Source organism: Sylvia atricapilla, chromosome 18 (genome assembly GCF_009819655.1).
Source record: "Sylvia atricapilla isolate bSylAtr1 chromosome 18, bSylAtr1.pri, whole genome shotgun sequence".
In the NCBI taxonomy this organism is placed as follows: Eukaryota; Metazoa; Chordata; class Aves; order Passeriformes; family Sylviidae; genus Sylvia; species Sylvia atricapilla.
Window position 1 is genome coordinate 8,947,266 of NC_089157.1, and position 19,710 is coordinate 8,966,975.

Below are 19,710 nucleotides of genomic sequence, written 5' to 3' on the forward strand. Positions count from 1 at the left end.
GCGAGGATCTGTCCATCCTGCTGCCAAGCTCAGCGGGAGACAGGCTCCGTGCGAGGGGGGGTTCCCGAGCCACCTCCCCACGTCCCCTCCTGGAGCAGCCTGCCCGGACACGCCACAGCTCCTCCTGGCTCTGGCGATCCCGCATCCTTTACGACTCCACAAATCCAACCGGTGCGTCCCGGTGGGTGCGACTGATGCCCGGGAGCACCGAGCGCCGAGGGAAATCCTCCTCCTCTGCCGGCCGTTCGGCGAGCGCAGCCCCTTCCCTCCCGGCCGCCACCGGCGCACCGAGCTCGGGCGGCTCCGGTGGGCGACCAACTCGCTGCGGGGAGCCCCCCGCCCCCGGCCCCGTCTCTCCGCTGCAGAGGCACCGGGCGGTGCTGCCCCGCCGCTCACCTGCTCCGGCCGCCGCCCGGCCCTGCCCGGCGGGCACCGGGGAGGCGCCGGCAGCGCCGGTGCCCCGCTGAGCTCCGCTCGGTTCCGCACCGCCCGGCTCCGCACGGCTCCGCACGGCTCCGCACGGCTCCGCGCACCCGCTCCCGGCGCGGCTCCGCCGCTGGACCAGCGCACCGGCTGCGCCCCGCCCCGCGCGGGGCGGCTCTGCGGGGCCGGGGCGGGGACAGCCCGCAGAGCCCCGCGCTGCCCACCCTGCCGTGCCCACCCTGCCGTGCCCACCGTGTGCTGCCCACCCTGCCGTGCCCACCGTGTGCTGCCCACCCTGCCGTGCCCACCCTGCCGTGCCCACCTTCCCCACACTGCCCACCCTGCCGTGCCCACCCTGCCGTGCCCACCGTGTGCTGCCCACCCTGCCGTGCCCACCTTCCCCACACTGCCCACCCTGCCGTGCCCACCCTGCCCTGCCCACCCTGTCCTGCCCACCCTGCCCTGCCCACCTTCCCCACACTGCCCACCCTGCCGTGCCCACCCTGCCGTGCCCACCGTGTGCTGCCCACCCTGCCGTGCCCACCCTGCCGTGCCCACCCCGTGCTGCCCACCCTTACAGTGCCCACCCTGCTCTGCCCTCCTTTGCCCGTGCTGCCCACCCTGCCGTGCTCACCTTCCCCACACTGCCCACCCTGCCGTGCCCACCCACCCCATACACCCCCACACATCCCACCCACCCTGTAGTGCCCACCCCATGGTGCCCACGCTGCGGTGCCCACCCTGCCCTGCCCGTCCTGCCTCCAGCCCTGCCACTGTCCAGCAACATTTTGGTTCCAGCCATGGCCTCAGCTCCTCCAGAGCCACCAGCAGGTGGACAGGGAGATGGCAGCGTGGTGGCCGCGCTGTGAGCCTAAGGGAGGGTGGCCCGAGAGGCTTCTGAGAGCCCCAAAATCTCCCTGGGACACTGGAGACGCCTTGGCCCCAGGAGTTTGCATCTTGCCCCCACAGCCAAGCCAAGGCAGGTCCCTGCTGCTCCTCCCACCCGCGAGAGGTCGGCAGGTGATGCTGAAACATTTGGGGTCTCTGGGAACTCGTGCAGTACAGGTGGGTCCTGCCACGGCCTCTCCCTGGAGGAGGAAGACCAAATAGGAGAGGTTTGGGGCAGATAACGTCTGCTCTGGTTTGTTCGGGATCTTGAGAGCAATTAAATTATCTCTTTTCCTGCCCCTCTTCCCATCACTTGTCCAGGAGACAATAGAGAGCAGGAAATTAAGAGTGACTGTGAACAAAGAGCCCCGCGCTGACGCCGCTGAGCGCGGCCGGGAGCTTCTCCTTTTCACTTCGCCATCCACTTCCCAAGGCGCATCTAAAGACATCAGGTCCTGGAGCAGCGGCGGAGTCGTTATCAGCCTCATTAATCTTTAGGAGGCAGGAAAAAGCTGCTTCTGCCGAAGATGATGTGGGAATTAATGTCCCGGTAATAGCGGCAGAGGAGGGAGGCTGTGCAGGAGACGCTCGGCCGGTGTGAGCAGGGATCGGATCTTTGGGGTGCTGCCCTTGGGGTGTCCCCAAGAGTGACAGTCCCTGGGTGGCTGCCACCGTGCAGGGGAGGAGGGCGAACAGCCCAGGAGAGGGGTTTGGTGCCTTGTGACCTTCCCAGGGCTGGTTTATCCTCTCCCGGCTGGTTGCTGTGCCCAGGAGCGATGTCGTGGCCGTGCCCTTCCCTCAGAGCAGCCTCGCTCTGAGCATTCCCAGCGCTGCCTCCTTGAATTTGTCCCCGGAACGGGTGACGCTGCCACGTCCCTGCCTTGGGAGCCTCGGTCACCCAGCCCGGGCTGGCCGGGTCCTCTCCCAGCTGGAGAGAATCCAGAGCAGGGGCGGCACAGGGATCCCAGGGAGCTTCCAGCTGGCCGGGGCTGCCGGTGGAGCATCACAGCTCCAGCCTCTCCCTGCCTTTCACTTCCACTCCGCCGGGAAGCCGGGGCCAGGGAGCTGGGGGGAGCCAGCCGGTTCAGCCTGGCTGAACCCAGAGCTGATCTTCATTAAAAACCCCATAAAATTAATGAAATGATGGCCCGGTGGGTATTGAGGAGCTGATCGGAGCTGATCTCCATCCAGGAGCTGGCTGAGTCAGGCAGCCATCCTTGAGCCTTTTGAAGGAGATTTGTTGTTTTATTTTTTTCCATTCTGCCTAGTTTTGGGGTTGAATTAAAGCCCAGCAGAGTCTGCTCTGTGTTTTTGGGTGGTCCCTGGTTCGGGGGGACGCTGCACCAGCAGCTGGTTTGGTGCTGGCAGATCAACTCCTCTTTGTCCTTTCGCCTGGGAAGCATCCACCGCGCTGAGAAACAATTTACTGGCAGGGCTGGGGAGAGGAGGAACACACAGCCCCTTCCCACACGGCCAAAATAACCCCTGGGAGAGGGGCACGGGGGTTACGTGACCACAGAGAGCCTTTAAAAGGCCTTCCAAGCTTTGTGCCATCCATTCCCAGCTGTCCCGCAGGAGTCCCAGTGGAGACGAGCGCTCTCGACCCCTGGCCTGGAAACGAGTGTTGTAAGGAGCTGGGGCTGGGATGCCAACGGAGGGGTAGGGTGAGCTGGCCTTTCTCCTGGATCCACGGCGCGGAGGCAGGAGCTCTGCGGCGTTCTGCAGGGATGAAGGAGGCTGGGCTGGGCTGGGCTGGGCTGGGCTGGGCTGTGCTGTAGAGAGCTGTGCTGGGCTGGGCTGGGCTGTGCGGTGCCGGGCTGTGCCGTGCCGGGCTGTGCCGGGCTGTGCTGGGCTGGGCTGTGCTGGGCTGTGCTGGGCCGGGCTGGGCTGGGCTGGGCTGGGCTGGGCTGGGCTGGGCTGGGCTGGGCTGGGCTGTGCTGGGCCGGGCTGGGCTGGGCTGTGCTGTGCTGGGCTGGGCTGGGCTGTGCTGGGCTGGGCTGGGGCTGGGCTGTGCTGGGCTGGGCTGTGCTGGGCTGGGCTGGGCTGGGCTGGGCTGGGCTGGGCTGGGCTGGGCTGTGCTGGGCTGGGCTGTGCCGGGCCGGGCCGGGCCGGGCCGGGCTGGGCTGTGCCGGGCTGGGCTGGGCTGGGCTGGGCTGGGCTGGGCCGGGCCGGGCCGGGCCGGGCTGGGCTGTGCTGGGCTGTGCTGGGCTGGGCTGGGCTGGGCTGGGCTGGGCTGGGCTGTACAGAGCTGGGCTGGGCTGTGCTGGGCTGGGCTGAGCTGGGATGGGCTGTGCCGGGCTGGGCTGGGCTGTACAGGGCTGTGCCGGGCCGGGCCGGGCTGGGCTGGGCTGGGCCGGGCTGTACAGAGCTGGGCTGTGCCGGGCTGTGCCGGGCTGGGCCGGGCTGGGCTGGGCCGGGCTGGGCTGGGCCGGGCTGGGCTGGGCTGGGCTGGGCCGGGCCGGGCTGGGCTGGGCCGGGCTGGGCTGGGCCGGGCTGGGCTGGGCCGGGCTGGGCTGGGCTGGGCCGGGCTGTGCTGGGCTGGGCTGTGCTGGGCTGGGCTGGGCTGGGCTGGGCTGTGCTGGGCCGGGCTGTGCTGTACAGGGCTGTGCTGGGCTGGGCTGGGCTGGGCTGGGCTGGGCTGTGCTGTGCTGTGCTGTCAGGGGGTGCAGTTGCTGTTCCCCAGCTGTCAGGAGGGGAAGGATTTGCTCGCACACGCAGCCAGCCTGAGGATCCCTGTGGCTCTCTTAGTGATGATGATGGTGGTGATGATGATGATGATGATGTCTCTTCGCAGAGAGCGGCTCTGTGCAATCCCAGCCCCCTCGTGGCCAGCACTGCCCTCAGAGGGACCCCGCTGTCCCCTGCGGCCGTGGGGACAAGGCCAGCACAGCCAGACCGCGGTGTTTGTGTCCCAGGGACACTCGGGCTGGCGCTGCCCTTTCCCTGCCTTTTCCCAGCTCCAGCCGCGGGTGGCTGCGCTGGCTGCGCTGATTCCTGCCTGGAGGCGGCCTGGCCGCGGTTCAGGGATGCCCGGGCCGGGGGGAGGCTTCGCTCGCTGCTAATTAGCCAGACAGTCTGGGCCATGTCCCCGCACCCCGAGGCACGGCAGGGCCCGGCTGGTGGCTGCCAGATCTAATCGGGAGCGTCTGCAGCGCTGATGGATGGCGAGGGAGAGGCGCTGGCGCCTTCACCTGCGCCAGGGACAACGGCCAGACACTCCCGGGATCCAGGGCAGCATCCCTGTGGGATCCAGGGCAACATCCCTGTGGGATCCAGGGCAGCATCCCTGTGGGATCCAGGGCAGCATCCCTGTGGGATCCAGGGCAGCATCCCTGTGGGATCCAGGGCAGCATCCCTGTGGGATCCAGGGCAACATCCCTGTGGGACCCAGGGCAGCATCCCTGTGGGATCCAGGGCAGCATCCCTGTGGGATCCAGGGCAGCATCCCTGTGGGATCTAGGGCAACATCCCTGTGGGATCCAGGGCGACATCCCTGTGGGATCCAGGGCGACATCCCTGTGGGATCTAGGGCAGCATCCCTGTGGGATCCAGGGCAGCATCCAGACCTGCTGGGATGCAGGGCACATCCCCATGGGATCCAGAGCAGCACCCCTGTGGGATCCAGGGCAACATCCACACCCCGGGATCCCGGGATCATCCCCCTGGGACCCAGGGCACATCCACCCCCGGGATCCAGCGCCCTCAGCACCCCTGGGGCTCTCTCCCCACACCCCGCTCCGGTCCTTGCTCCTTGCAGCCCTCCCCACAGCCGGTTCCTTCCTCCCTCTCGCTCTCCCCTTCTGGCCCCGCCGTTATTTGCCTCCGTAATTGGTTTATTGATCTCTGGAGGGGCCGGGGCAGCGCCGGGCCAAAGCGGCCGCTCGCCTCGCCGCTGAATCGTGTCCCGGAGCCGCTGACACTAATGAGCCTTTGGCAGCCGCGGTCCCGGCTGCTGTGCCCGTGCCCGCTCGGCCTGCCTCGCTGGAGGGTCCTGCGCATTTAATCGGGGCTGAACAGGCCGCCCTTGGCAGCCGGGCTCTGTTCCAGCTGGAAATGTCACGGCTGGTGACAGCAGGCGCTGATCCGCTCCCGGAGCTCCGCGTTCCCCCGGCCCCGCAGAGGGTCCCTCGCGTCCCTCCCGGCGTGTCCCCAGCCCGAGGAGGATAAAAGTGTCCCTTTGTGCCCCGTGACGAAGAGGTGAGCCGTGGGCTGGGCCCGTGACCCTGCCTGCCGCCCTGCCCCGTCCTTGGGGACGGCCCTGGATGTCCCCACGGCCCGTCTCGCCATCCGGGCTGGCTCCAGCCTGACACTGATGGATCGGGGTTGGGAAAGAGCCCGGCCCTGAGCCCAGGCTGCACGGAGGGGACACTGCAGGGACACGCTGCCTGCTCACACGGACGCTGCCTGGTGCCAGCCCCGGGCAGGACGTGCCTCTCTGCCCCAGACGGTTTTATGGCAAAAAAAAATCCCAAAGGATTTGGGTCCTGGCTGCCCTGAGAGCTGCCCCTTGTAAGGTCTCCTTCGCCTTGATGGGAGATGGCGCCGGATTGGTGCCGCTTTTGGTGTTTAAAGTGCGTTTCAGGGGCTCTGGGTCTCCTCTGTCCCTGCTGGAACAGGTGGGAGCTGCCACCTCACTGCCCGGGGCTGTGACACTGAGGGGACAGGCAGGGCAGTGACACTGAGGGGACAGGCAGAGCTGTGACACTGAGGGGACAGGCAGGGCTATGACAGTGGGACAGGCAGGGCTGTGACACTGAGGGGACAGGCAGGGCAGTGACACTGAGGGGACAGGCAGGGCTATGACAGTGGGACAGGCAGGGCTGTGACACTGAGGGGACAGGCAGAGCTGTGACACTGATACAGGCAGGGCAGTGACACTGAGGGGACAGGCAGGGCTGTGACACTGAGGGGACAGACAGAGCTGTGACACTGGGACAGGCAGGGCTATGACACTGGAGTGTCCCTGCACACACAAGTGACACTGGGGAACGGGAGTGGGAGGTGATTTTGCTGATGCTCCTGCACAGAGCCACCACAGCTGTCCCCATTGCCACCCACACGTCCCCAAGCAGGGCCGCGGCTGCCAGCCGCCCCCAGCCCGTGTCAGCCGTGTCCCCAGGGCCAGCCCTGCCGGGTCACCAGCTGTCCCCAGCCCTGCCAGCGCCGCCGGCACAGCCGCCCGGGGATCCCCGGGGTGGAGCGGCGGAGCTCCGTGCGTCTGTCCCCGTGTCTGTCCCCGTGTCCCTCCCAGCTGGCACCTCGCCCTGCATCTGCCTGGCCCCGGGAGCTAATGAGGGCTGCAGCAATTAGCCGGATTGATTAAATCCGAAATCTGGGAGGTTTCCAGCGGCCCCGACCTTTCCCAGCTGGGGCAGCGGGGGCTGTGTCACATCAATTCACGGAGATGTGTCCTTCTGCCACCCCCTGCTCCCTCTGCTGTGACACAGCAGGGGACACCGGGGCTGGCTCTGTGGCTGTCACTGTGAGCCCCTGTCCCTGGTGCCAGCACGGCGGGGCTCGGTGACAGAGCAGCCTCTGTCCCCAGCCCACCCTGCAGTGATGGTTTTGGGGATGGCAGGAGGAATTCCTGCATGGAAAGGGTTGGGAAACATTGGCAGGGGCTGCCCAGGGAGGTTTGGAGCGCCCATCCCTGGAGGTGTCACTCAGAGCTCCGGGCTGGTGACAAGGTGGGGATGGGGCACAGCTGGCGCTCGGTGACCCCAGAAATCTTTTCCAGCCTCAATAATCCCGGAATTCTGTGACACCCACGAGTGGGAGTGGGCGGGTGACTCTGGTTGCACCCTCCGAGTGCCAGGGACAGGAATGAGCGGAGTCTCTTTGCCCCATCAGCTCTGCGACGTGCTGCTCATTAAAGTTGTTGATTAGCTGCGCTCATTACGGCCGCGGGCAGCGCGGAGGTGGCAGTAAGGGGGCGCGGCTCTCAGGGCACTCCAATGCCAAGGGGAAGCTGTGTCCGGGGGTCTCTTTACAGCGGGGGCGGGCGGTGACAGCGACACGACAGCGACACGACAGTGACACGACAGCGGCAGTACCATCTTGTCGCGCCCGCCCGCGCCGCCCGCCCGCCTCGCTTTGTGCCGGCCGCGCCCGCGCCAACCGCAGAGCCGCGGGCGGCCCGCCCCCGCCGCGCTGCCATTGGCTGAGAGCCGCGGGCGGCCCGCCCCCGCCTCGCTGCCATTGGCTAGGATCGGCGGGGGGCGGGGCCAGCCCGGAGACACGTGTGCGCACCCGGAAGCGGCGGCGGGACCGGCCCGTGGTTCTGCCGGTACCGGGGCACCGCTGGGTTCGGCCCCACCGCGCCTCCGGGTGTGCGGCTTCAGGGGTTCTGGGACCCACCAGGGCCTTCAGGTATGAGGGGGCTCCGGCACCGCCGCGGGGCTCCGGGTTTGGGGGTTGCGGGGGTCCTGGTACCGGCCAGGGCAGCGGAAAGCTCCGCTTTGGGGGGGCTCAGGGGTGCTGGGATGGGTCAGGGGCGCTGAGATGGGTCAGGGGCTGCGAGGCTCCAGGTTTGGGGGGTTCAGAGGTTCTGGGTGAGGCCAGGGGCTCAGCGGTGTCCGGGATTGCGGGGTCCGGGGGTCCTGGGGCTGGCCCGGAGAATCGAGGTTTGGGGGGCTCGGGGGGTCCTTCGGGTTTGGGGGGTTTGGGGATCCAGGGCCCGGCCGGGGACTCCAGGTTTGGAGGATTCGGTGGTCCTGGGGGTGCGGGGTGACAGGGTGGAGCCCTCGGTGTAGGGATACGGGGGGATTTGGGAGGTGTTTGGGTGCTCCTGGGTGGGCTGTAGGACCCCTTGGAGGAGGGGGAAATCTTCCTGTGGGGCTGGGGTGGGTCTGAGCCGGGAAACCAGCGGGGTCTGAGCACCTGCAGGGACTGGGGAAAGCCCTTGGGACAAGGCTGGGAGAGCCTCTGACACCTGTGAGCTGTGTGTATTTCTTACACATTTCCACACAAACCTATCGATCCCTGTGTTTGATCTATTGACGGGTCGATGTATCCAGGCAGACGAGTGTGGATCCGTTCACCTCAATTTCCAGCCTGGCTGCACTTCCATGGCCGTGCTGCTCCTGGGCTGTTCCCAGTGCTCTCTCCCCATCCCTGGGGGTCTTTCCCCCATTTTTTTCCCCCCCAGGGAGCAGCTGCTCTGGGGGTCTTCACCTCCCACCCCATGAAAACCGGGTTGAGCCCACAAAAAAGGGGGTCAAGGCGAGCTGTGATCCCCAAATCCCTCCGGGGTCGTGCTCCAGGTGGGATGTGCTGCATCCCCTGAGCTGGGCTGAGCCTCTCCTGATGGGGACCGAGGAGGGCTGGCAGCGAGCCCCGTGCTGCAGAGGGGTTTGGGTGGCATTTGGGGTGCTCTGGGCCCTGTCCCAGGCTGTGCTGTCCCCTAGGGCACCATGATCGCGGGGCTGGCCCCGGTGCTGCAGGCGGCGCTGGGCACGGCGCTCACCTGGGCGCTGACGGCGGCGGGCTCGGCGCTGGTCTTCGTGTTCTCCAGCGGGCAGGTCAGTGCTGCCGACCCTCTGCTGCGGCCCCACATCCTCCGGGAGCGACAGGAGGGGAGAATCCACCTCTTTTCCTTGCCCTCAAGAGGGGAAGGGAGTCAGATTGCTGAGGCTGGGATGTGCTCCTGGGGTTCTGCCTTGGGAACAGCAGCTCCCCTGCCTCTAACCTGGTTTTGTTTCCAGGGCAGGATTTTGGGTCAGTCTGTGCTCAGAATGGAGCTTGAAGTCATCCTGGAGCCAAAATTAGAGCCCCCCCTGCCTCGCCAGGGTGTTCCAAATTGCCCAGATGGGTTCATTATTTATGCCTTGGTCTTGTGATGATTTATTCAGGAGGTGGCTGCAAAGTGAGGCTCCCTTTGGAGGAGCACTTTGGTTTTCTTCCTTGGGGAAAGGGTAAAAAACCTACCCAGGGACACCTTCATTATCCCAGGGTGCTCCAAACCTGGCCTTGGACTCTTCCAGGGATCCAGGGGCAGCCCCAGCTCCTCTGCCCGCCCTGCCAGGGATCAATTCCTTCCCAAAATCCCACCCACCCTTCTCCTCTGGCAGTGGGAGGCCATTCCCTGTTGTCCAAAGTCCCTCTCCAGCCTGGTGTGAGCCCTTTCCCCTCTCCCCAGCGCTGTGGGCAGTGCTTTCACCAGGACTTCAAGGTGCTTTGTGTTTGTTTCTATTTTTTTCCAGAGGCGGATCCTCGATGGGAGCTTGGGCTTTGCTGCTGGGGTGAGTGCATCCTCCTCCTCCTCCTCCTCCCCGGTGTTCTCTGCCTCTCCACGCTTGGGTTGGCTGCCCACTGGAGTTCACTGATGGATAACTGCCCCAGGGCAGGGCAGGGCTCTGGCTCAGTCCCATCCTGGCTGAGGGTGGAGGTGGCACCGGGACAGTCACGAGGACACTGAGCTGCCCACCAGCCAAACCTTCCCTCCTCCTTCCCTCGGGGCTCTGGAGGCAGGGAGAAGGGCAGGAGGGTGGGCTGGGGGCTGCTGGGCCTGCCTGGCTTTGTGTTTCCCCATGGGTGCTTTAAACCCTCAGGAGGAGAGCTGCAGCTTTCCATGGAATGGGGAGATGCTGGCAGCTTTTCCTGATGGAAAACGTGGGGATGTGGGGCTTGGGAATGCGTGTTGTCACTGCCTGGGTGCTGGGGGCAGGTGAGGCCTCATCCAGCCTCATTAAATCACCTTTGTTTCCCTCATTAACGAGCCAGTCCAGCGGCTAAACCCCAGCCTGTGGGTGCTGGAGCACACCTAGGGTGTTCCTTGGAGGGAAATTCCCTTTCCCAGCCGTGTGGAGGGGTCACCTGGGCTCTGCCACCTCCCCCTGGCCCTGTCCTGCCCGGGCAGGTGGCACCTGGAAGCCGTGCTGGGTGACAGCAGAGGGGTTTGCTGTCTGCAGGGTCAGGATTGATCACCTTGCTGTGCTTGGAGGGGACCCTTGGGCCGCCTTTTCCCCAGGGATCCCGCCAGGATTAGGAGCTGCTGTCTGTCCTTGCTGTGGCCACCACGTCACCGGAGCTGCCAGCAGCTCTGAGTCAGCCCTGCCTGGCCCAGGTGTGGCTCAGGAAGCAGAACTCCTGCAAACATTTGCTTTTCCCTCAGCCGGCAGCGCTCAGAGAGGGAAGGGGGATTGTCCCTGGGGTGCTGCGGTGCCTGGAGGGGACAGGGAGCCCTGGGGACAGCAGGGACAGGCACTGAGGGAGCCCTGGGGACAACAGCATCCCCCTGAGTTTTAACTTTCCCAGCTGGGCAGCCCTGCCACTGCTTGGCCAACATCTGGGTCTCCATCTTTTCTTTGCCTGGATGGGTTTAAAAACACTTTTTAAACCTGGCCTCCCTTTTTTCCTGGCCCCCATTTTTCCTGGCCCCCATTTTTCCTGGCCCCCATTTTTCCTGGTGTTTGTGTTCGGTGATTTTGCCACGAGTCCAGGGAGGAGAAATCACCTCCTGCCCCACCCCTCTGCTGAGGGGGACTGTGCAAACTGCCCTCCCCTGTGTGCTGCTGCAGCTGGGCTGGTTCTTCACCCCCCTGGTGAACACTGCCCTGCTCTGGGGGGGACCAAAATATCATTTTGCAAAGCAAAATAAGTCCAGGGTGAATTGAAAATGTCTGTGCCACTGCTGAGGCAGGAGGAGGATGGGGACAGGGGTGTCCCTGTGGCCTCAGGGAGGGTGGCCTGGCACACAGGGAGTTGTTTTGGCATCCAGAACATCCCTGCAGATGCTCCAGCTGAGCTGGGGGTCCTGGGCTGAGCCTGGGCACGTGGTTAAATCAAACTGGGGTGCACTGGGAGAGCCCTGGGTGTACTGGGAGCATCCTCTGGCTGCCCCTGTGCTGGTGGCACAGGTGTCACCTGTGCTGGTGGCACCTGTGGGTGCTGTGGTGGCATGGGGGAGCTCAGCCCTGCCTTTCCCTTTTCCCTGGCTGGAGCTCCCAGCTGATGCAGGTTTTGCATGCAGGAGGTGATGTGTTTCCATAGAGACAAAGCTTTGCTTGCTGGGGCATCTGATGTGAAATTCTGCTTTTTTTTTTCTCTTAAATCTTGATATCCTTCAACGAGGTTTTTATATTTTTTTTTATTTTTATTTTTATTGTTTTCTCCCCCAGCTGTTCTCTGTGGTGCTGCAGGGCTGAGCTCAGCCACCAGGACCAGCCACCTGCAGCCCCCTCTCCCTGCAGCCTGGCACAGATTTTCCTCTGCCTGGGCTGGGCTTTGGGTTTTTCCCTGTCCCACGTGGAGCAGGACATCACCTCAGCCCTCCCCTGGGATTAAATATTCCCTTTAAACAGCATCAAGAATTCCCAGGGCTGTTGGAGATTTCATGAAGCCAAGTGGAAAAGTTTGGGGAAGGGAAGTGCCATCATCTTCCTCGTGCCTTTTCCCAGATTTCCTGCTCCCCACCTTTCCCTTGGTGTTGCCTTTCTCATCCCGGGGATCCCACAGGAGCCTGGCCAGACCTTCCTGCTTTAACGAGGGCTTTAATTGTGGCCCAGCAGGGTGGGGGGAAGGTCGTGCCTCTGGTTATTCAGTGTTTGCAGATCAAACTCCTGTGTGCCTCCACAGCCCCGGGGGCTGAGCTGGATCCCTGCCTTTGCCAGGGCTCAGGAGAGTTTGGAGCCCAGAATTTTGGGGATCCCTGTGGAAGGAGATGCCCAGCCCTGGGAGAGGTGTTGGGGTTGAAATCCTGCTGTGTTTGGTGGGATTCCCACCAGAGTGAGGGCAGGGATCTGGATTCATTTCCAGTGGTTGGTTTTTTGTCTCCTGTCCCGCTGCTGGAGCCCGGGGAAAGGTTTGGGCATCCCTCAGCGATGCTTTAATTCAGCTTTACATCACTCAGCTGCCTCCTGCCTGCTCAGCTTTCCCAGGAGCTGCTGGATTTATGGCAGTTTTGCATCTTTGGAGCCCAAAGGCTGTGAAAACACATCCAGCCTGGCAGGAGCACGGGCTCCCTGGCTGGGTGGGCAGCTGTGGAGAGTCCTGCCCTCTGCCCACCTGGCTCCAGGTTTTTTGAGCTTCTCCTCTTTTATTTCTGCCTTTGCCAGCAGCTGGCTCGGTGACACTGGGGATTGGGTCCTGTCCCTGGCTGGGCCGTTGAGCTTTGGGATCAGTGTGGGTTTGTCACCTGAGTGGGGTTGTTGGCAGAAATCCTCTCCTTTTGTCACCGCTGGGATCAGCTGGAGCAGAGCTCTGCCACTGCCCGGGCAATCCCAAATCCAGGAGTCCCTAAATCCCACGCTGAGCTCGGGGGAAGCTGCTAAAGAACTCCCCAGTGGGTCCCTTGTGACTCGGGGTGCTCTGTAAACCCATGACAGTGACTTCCAGCACCGGGGCTTGATCTGCATAACATAGGGAAAAAAAAATCACTTTTCCTTCAGCTTGGGCTGGCTCAGAGCTGTGGGATCACCTCCCTGGGGGGGTCTGAGCCCTGATCCTGTGGGATCCCCTCCCTGAGAACCCCGATCCCGTGGGATCCCCAGAGCTGCCAGGATCTGGAGGCTGAGCTCTGTAAGGGCTCTGTTTGCCGTGGGGAAATGATATCTTAACACGAGCTGACAACATAATTCTCCAGAGCCTTCCCCTGCTGCCTGTGTTTCCACGCTGGGGTGTGTGGTTGTTTTTTGAAGGAGGTGGCATTTGAAATAAGAGGTTTGACAGCCGTGCTTAAGCCTGACATGACAACCCTCGTTCTCCTTACTCACCGTGAGCTCAGATTTACACAACCCCCCAGGGGCTGGTGTCTGCAGCACAGGCAGCTCCTTCCTCCCTTCCCCAGCAGGGATTTGGGGATGGCAGAGTTCGCTCAGAGTCCTCCCCGGGCAGCAGCTCCTCTTCAGTGGCTTTGGGCTGGAGGAGAGGAGCTTTGGGAATTGTTCTCTGTGAGGGTGTTGGGATGGATCCTGTGGCTGCCCCTGGATCCCTGGCAGTGCCCCAGGTCAGGCTGGATGGGGTTTGGAGCAGCCTGGGGCAGTGGGAGGTGTCCCTGCCCATGGGGGCACTGGATGGGCTTTGGGGTCTTTGCCAGCCCAGACCATTCTGGAATTCTGAGCATCCTGCCAGGGGAAATCCCTGGAGGCTGCTGGGCACAGAGTGGGGGTCACCTTTCGCTCAGCACCCTCCTGCTGCAGCCTGGGAGCACTTCACTCCTGCTCCTGCACCCAGTTCTCCATTGGGATTTCAGCTTCTCTCTCCATTTCCCCATTGGATTTTCACCTTCCCTTCTGTCCCCTGGGATCTCAGCACTCCCCTTCTGTCCCCAGGTCATGCTGGCAGCATCCTACTGGTCCCTGCTGGCCCCAGCCATCGAGATGGCCGAGGAATCGGGAGCCTTTGGAGCCTTCTCCTTCTTCCCCGTGGCTGCAGGCTTTGCCCTGGGAGCAGCCTTTGTCTATGGGGCTGACCTGCTGATCCCTGAGCTGGTGAGTGGGAATTCCTGGGCTGGTCAGTGGGAATTCCTGGGCTGGTCAGTGGGAATTCCTGGGCTGGTCAGTGGGAATTCCTGGGCTGGGGGCTCCTCCCAGAAATGCTGAGTGGGAATTCTCAGGCTGGGAACTCCTGCCCTTCCTCCAGCTGTAAGGAAGAGCAGCTGGCAGCTGGACAGGGATGGATTTCTCTCCCAGATTTGAGGACTCTGTGATTTCCCTGAGCTCTGCCATTGCTGGATGCAGCTTTTAGACTCCCTGAGCTGTTTTCTTTTTTTTCTTTTTTTTAATCTTCCTGTTTTTTTCCTCCCTATTCTCATTTCTGCTTTTGTTCTTTTTGCTGGCAAAGCTCCTCCAGCAGCTCAGGTGTGACCTCCTGTCCCAGCCCTGGGCCTTCATTTGCAGAGCTGCCAAAACCCTGAGGGTGCTGCACAACCCAAGGCAGCAGCCCGAGACTGCCGTTAAAAATAGAAATAAATATCATTGATATAATAATACAAATCACATTTATATAGAACGAGCTGGTGGATTTCTGCAGCTGAAAACACAAGGAGCGGCGCAGTCGGCGATTTCCAAGGAGATTTCTGAAATTTTCATATTTAGTTCAGCGGGATTTTATTGGCCTGTGGCTGTGAGGATGGAGGGGGAGGTTTTCAGGAGGCTGGAGCACCAGCCTATCCCCCTTCCCTGGCTTTTGGAGCCTCTCCTGACAGGATCCCAGCCGAGGGGGAGAAATCCTGGATGTTGCGGTGCCATGGGATGGGGATGGGATGGCTGTGATGGGAATCCGTGTCCTGCCCTGTCCCGGTTTTTGGGGCTCCCCAAGGCTCTGCAGGGCTCAGGGGGCGCCCAGGAGCTGCTGGGGGATCCCTTGGGAGCTGTTTGGCTCTGAGCTCTGCCTTTCCCTGCTGCTCTCCCCATCCCAAGGAGTCCCAGCAGCACGGAGAGACACTTGGAGCACAAACCCTGCTTCTTCCCAAAAGCTGGAGGAGGGTTTTTTTGGGGGGGATGTTGGAGCCTGTGGAGAGGGAAGAGTCTGGGGGAAGTGAAATTCTTGTGCTGGGATGGAGTGACGAGGACTGGCAGGGAGCAGTGCAATGGAGATAGAAAACCCTCCAAATTGTCCTTAAATCCAGCTTTAAATGCTGCTGGGAGCAGAGCTGGCTCCCTGTGGGTCACCTCCTGCCACCACACACTCATCCCCTGGGAATTCTGCTGCCTGCACGTGGGCAAGGAGGATTTACACCCCGTGGAGCTCAGGGAGGGGTTTTATCCCAAAACTGTGCTGCTGGTGTGTGTTTTCCTCCTGGAAAAGGGGCTGGGATGTGGATAATGGGCAGGAGGCACCTTGTCAGGGTCTGTTTGATGCCAACCTGCTTTTCCTCCTCCTGGATACCTTGGGAGGGTCAGGAGAGCTGGCAGAGGGTGGGGGGCTCTGTGTGTCCTGCCTGGAGCAGCTCCTGGAGCTGGCAAAGGATCCAGGATGGGATTTTTGGGATGTTTTGGGAAGAGAACAGAGACTCAGTGAGGTTATGGGGGAGCACTGAGAGGTTCAAGCTGGGTGTGTTGAAATGAAAAACGAGTTTGGTGAGGCTTGAGCCATCCCTGGGAATGTGGCTCTGGAAACTTCTCCTTTTCTTTGGAGGTCAGAGCTGTCCCTGGGGAGCTGCTGCTGTGCAGACAAGGGTTAACCACGATGGAGATCAGTCCCACCTCGGGTTGTTCTGGTGCCCTGGGGAGGCTGAGCTGGAACAGAGACTGCACAGAGCTGAGAATAAAGCAGAGATTTATTCCAAGGCTCCAGGATCCACCTGGGGCAGGACAATAGCCTGGCCAGGGCTACAGCCAAGGGGGACCCAAAGTGGTCCCCAAATGGACAAAGGGTCCCCAGGGCTCAGCCTTGGCTCAGTTTGGCTCCATTTGCACCTTGGGGTTGAATTGTCCAAGGGCAGCTGCAGCTTGGGAGGTCCCATCCTTCTTGTTCCTCCCTGCAGCCACCCTTGGCTGTGCTTTGGGGCTGAAAGTTGTCCTTGGTGTCCATTGGGGAAAGGATTTGTTTTGTGTCCCTGCTGTGTGCAGAGAGCTGAGTGACACTGACTGTGAGCTCAGAGCTGCCCCTGGGCAGCACAGAGCCTCAAACACAGCAAAGAGAGAACCTGAGGCATCCCTCTGTGCCCCTGAGGGTGGGAGGATGCCGGGGATGCTGCCGGGGCACCAGGAGGAGGAGGAGGAGGAGGGAGCCTTGGAGCTGCTGCTCTTTGCACGGGGAGTGTTCCCAGCCTGGCACAGCTCCAGGCTGGATAACAACCTCTAAAAGCTTTGATGGGCTCCTCCTCAGCCCAGCCCTGCTCTGGTGGCACTGAGAAGGGTTTTCCTGCTGGCCTCAGCCCTGCTGCAGCTGGGGCATCCCGGTGTTTGCTGCTGGCACAGGGAGGGTTAAGGCACTGATCCCGCTGGAATTCCATTCCTCACAACAGGCAGATCTCATCTGTTACATCTTTATCTGTGCCTTTTCCCCGGGTGAAGCCTTTCAGGTGTTTGTTCATCCTCCAGCTGAGGGGGAGATGCTGGTGGAGGTTGGCAAACCACGCCGGGAAACCTGGGGGCAAGACCACGGCAAAAACACATCCCAGGGGTTTATAAAACGAGCTCTCCTTGCTTTTCCCAAATCTCCTGGCACAGAGCTTCCAGTTTAACCTGATTTTTTTATTTGATTGAGGCTTTCAACTGGTGTTTGAGGAGGTTTTGGCTGCAGAGGGGCAGCCGATGGGGCTGTGAGAGCCTTTCCTAAAAAGGGTTGAGGCTCCGTGTCTTCAGTGCCAAGACCCACAGCCTCAGAGGGAAAGTTTACTTAAAAAATTCAGTGCAGCAGGTCCCTGATGGCTCAGGAGCTATTTTGGGTCTGCTGAAAGGCATAAGAATGCTGGAATTAAGTGTTATTATTCTCATCCTTCAAATCTGTCGTGCAGCTCTGCTGACTTGGCTGGGTTGGGTTCAGAGTTTGGGGTTTTATTGGGTTTCTGATCTTGCCCTTCCTGGGGCAACCCCAAAGGAGTCCAGGGGATTCCTCCAGCCCTGGCTCTGGTCTTCAGGCAGTCCCTGGCTGCTTTTGCTGCTGGATTTTCACATGCAGGTGGAAATTGGAAGCAGGAGGAGCTGGCAGGGTGGAGTCCCCATCCCTGCAGGGTTCAAAGCTGTGTGCAGGTGGCACTTGGGGACATCTCAGGTGGCCTGGGCTGGTGGCACTCGGTGCTCTCAGGGGGACTTTTCCCCCCTGAGTGATTCCACCCTTCTCTGTGAGCTGCCTTTGTCCTGGAGCTGCCGAATCCTGTGGAATTCCTGTGGAATTCTGGGGCCCACACAGGCAAGGTTTGGGTGCAGTGGGGCACCTGTGGCTTCCAGGAGCTCCCTGGCTGCAGCTTTTCCTGCATCACAGCCTCCGACCTCTGAGCAAGCAGGAATTCCCTGCTGGGATTGGGACAGGAGCAGGGAGAGGGAAGGCTCCAGCTGCTCCTGGTGGGAGCTGCAAACCCCCAGGGGCTGCCCCAGCCCCTCCTCAGCTCCTGCTCTTCCCACTCCCCTGCCTGGCTCCGCTGCCATCATCACTAAATGGGATAATGAGGCTTAATCAGCCTCATCTCCTCTCCCTCCAGGCTTCACTTTCCTCAGGAACAGCTGTCTGCAAAGGGAAGAGCTCCAGCCCTCCCCTGCTGGGAACTGGGAATGGGAACTGGGAACTGGGAAGGGGCACTGGGAATGGATGCTGGTACTGGGAAATGGACACTGGCACTGGGAAGGGGCACTGGGAATGGGAAGGGGAACTGGGAATGGACACTGGAAGTGGGCACTGGTACTGGGAAGGGGTACTGGGAGGGGACAGGGGCACTGGGAATGGACATGGGAAGGGACAAGGACACTGAGAGGGTACAGGGGCACTGGGAAGGGACAGGGACACTGGGAATGGGCACTGGGAAGGGTCCCTGGGGTCTGTGGCCTCCCTGGGGAGCAGGGACGGGAGGGCAGAGGCTGCAGGAGCAGCAGCAGTTAATGAATAATCCAGGGCAGGAGCTGCTGGGCCATTACTCAGCTCTAACCAGGGCCCTGCCAATACCTGGGGTGTAAAAGATGACCAGGGAGGGAGGATGGGGAGCCAGGGCTGCAATTCCAACCTGGAGACACCATCTCCATTGGATTTGATTTTCTGCCTTGTCTGCTGGCTACAGGTTTGCTGTTTTTTTGGTGTTTTTTTTTTTTTTTTTGCTCCTGAGTACTGAGGAAATCAATAAAGCCTCATGTGATGGGCAGAGCATTCCTTGGATTTAAACAAACAGCAGCTAAAGTGCCTTTTAAAAGCCTTTCCTGGGGATGGTGTTTGTTCCATGAGTGCCAGGGCTGACCCCTCATCCCACAGGGAATCCCTCTGTGGCCTCCAGGGGCTGTGTCTCACACGTGCCTTGGGAATAACCCAGGCTCTGCTCTGCAGCTGCTCCTGAGCAGGGGGAGGATGCTCCTGGTGGGAGCTGGATCCCCTTGGCCCCCTTCAAAAAGAGAATTCAGTCTGAAGGAAAAGGCTCCTGCCCTTTTCTGGATGTGCAGCTCATGGCTCAGAGGCTCCTTGGGGCGTGTGGATTGGGACTGGATGTTTTGCACAGTGAATTTCGGGCTATTTTGGGCAAGAACTCTTGGGAAGGCTTTGAGAGCTCCATAAACAGCCCCGAGGATCCTCTCCTGCCCATTGGGCTGGTGTCTGGCTCAGAATGTGCCTTCAGCAGGAACGTTTTGCCTTCTAAATGCACACAAGTCCCTTTTTTTGGGAGGGGAAGCTGGGAGCTGTGCATTGAGGAGGAGGAGGAAGCACCATCGAGGTGTAGCTGCACATTGTTTAAAATTGCAATTGTTTTCTCAGGGCTGGATTAGACCTTGGGGAGCATCTCTTTATTTTGGGGGAATTAGGAGGAATTTCTCGGCGTTTTAGGAGGAATTTCTTCCTGGGAAAAGTGTCAGGCATTGGGAGGAGTTGGAGTGCCCATCCCTGGAGGTGTCCCAGGAAGGCTGCAGGTGACACTCAGTGCTCTGGGCTGGGGACAGGGTGGGAATTTGGCACAGCTGTGATCTCGGAGGCCTTTTCCAACTTGAATAGTTCTGGGATTTGGGGGTTCTCTGCCTGCTGGCACAGGGCAGGGCAGTCCCTGCTGCCCAGTTGGAGGATGCCTGGGATGCTCCTGTCCCTGCTCCCACCTCCAGAGCCAGGGGAGCTGCTCCTGTCTCTCCCCCTGCTGCTTTGGGCTGGGTTTGGTGGGTTCCAGGGGCAGGGAGAACGTGGAGAGCAGCTCTGGCTGCCGTGGATTCATCATCGGGATGGAGATTCCTCTGATGCAATTTGGCAGCTCCTGCGGGATGTGCCCGGCTCACGTTCCCATTTTAATGGGCTTTTTCCTGCTCAGGGACTCCCAGGAAGTTAATTAGCTGCACATCCTCCCTGCCAGCTCTGGTGGAGGCTTTTTCAGCCCAGGGCTTGTGGATTTGGTGCTCTGTGAAGCTGTGGGGCTGCAGGAGGGGCAGGATGGAGCTGGGGGCTGCCAGCCCGGCTCCTGCATTCCTGCTCTGCTTGGATTTCCTTTGCCCAGGGCAAAACAAACAGCAGCCCTCGTGTTTGTTTGGTTTTGTGGAGCCCTGGCCCTTTTCCACAGGAGCAGGGAGGAAGGAGGGATCGGGCTCTGAGAGTGAAGGAAAAGAAACTTTGGGGTTTTTTTTTGGAATGTGGCAATGCCTTCCTTTGGGAAACATCCTCCTTTTCCATCTCCAAGTAAACCAGAGTTGCCTGGCCGTGGGTTTTATTAATTTATCAATTAACCCCAAGCCAGAGGTTACAGATTGATCCCTGTTCTCCTGTCCCAGGAAGGATTTCAGCCGTGAAAATCCCTGGTGACCACCAAACCCACCCCTGGAATCCTCTGGAGGGCTCAGA

The 19,710-nt window shown here is 61.3% G+C and overlaps 1 protein-coding gene across 2 annotated transcripts in view; it reads left to right on the top strand.

The window, feature by feature from the left end:
- Nucleotides 1-7,555: 7,555 nt before the first annotated feature.
- Nucleotides 7,556-19,710, top strand: part of SLC39A11 (solute carrier family 39 member 11) — a 60,140-nt gene continuing 47,985 nt past the window's right edge. For both annotated transcript variants that reach the window (XM_066332322.1, XM_066332323.1), the window contains exons 1-4: nucleotides 7,556-7,680; nucleotides 8,718-8,831; nucleotides 9,513-9,551; nucleotides 13,581-13,739. In XM_066332322.1, coding sequence (XP_066188419.1) covers nucleotides 8,724-8,831; nucleotides 9,513-9,551; nucleotides 13,581-13,739 — 306 coding nt within the window. In that variant the 5' untranslated portion in view covers nucleotides 7,556-7,680; nucleotides 8,718-8,723. The remainder of the gene's footprint in view (nucleotides 7,681-8,717; nucleotides 8,832-9,512; nucleotides 9,552-13,580; nucleotides 13,740-19,710) is intronic.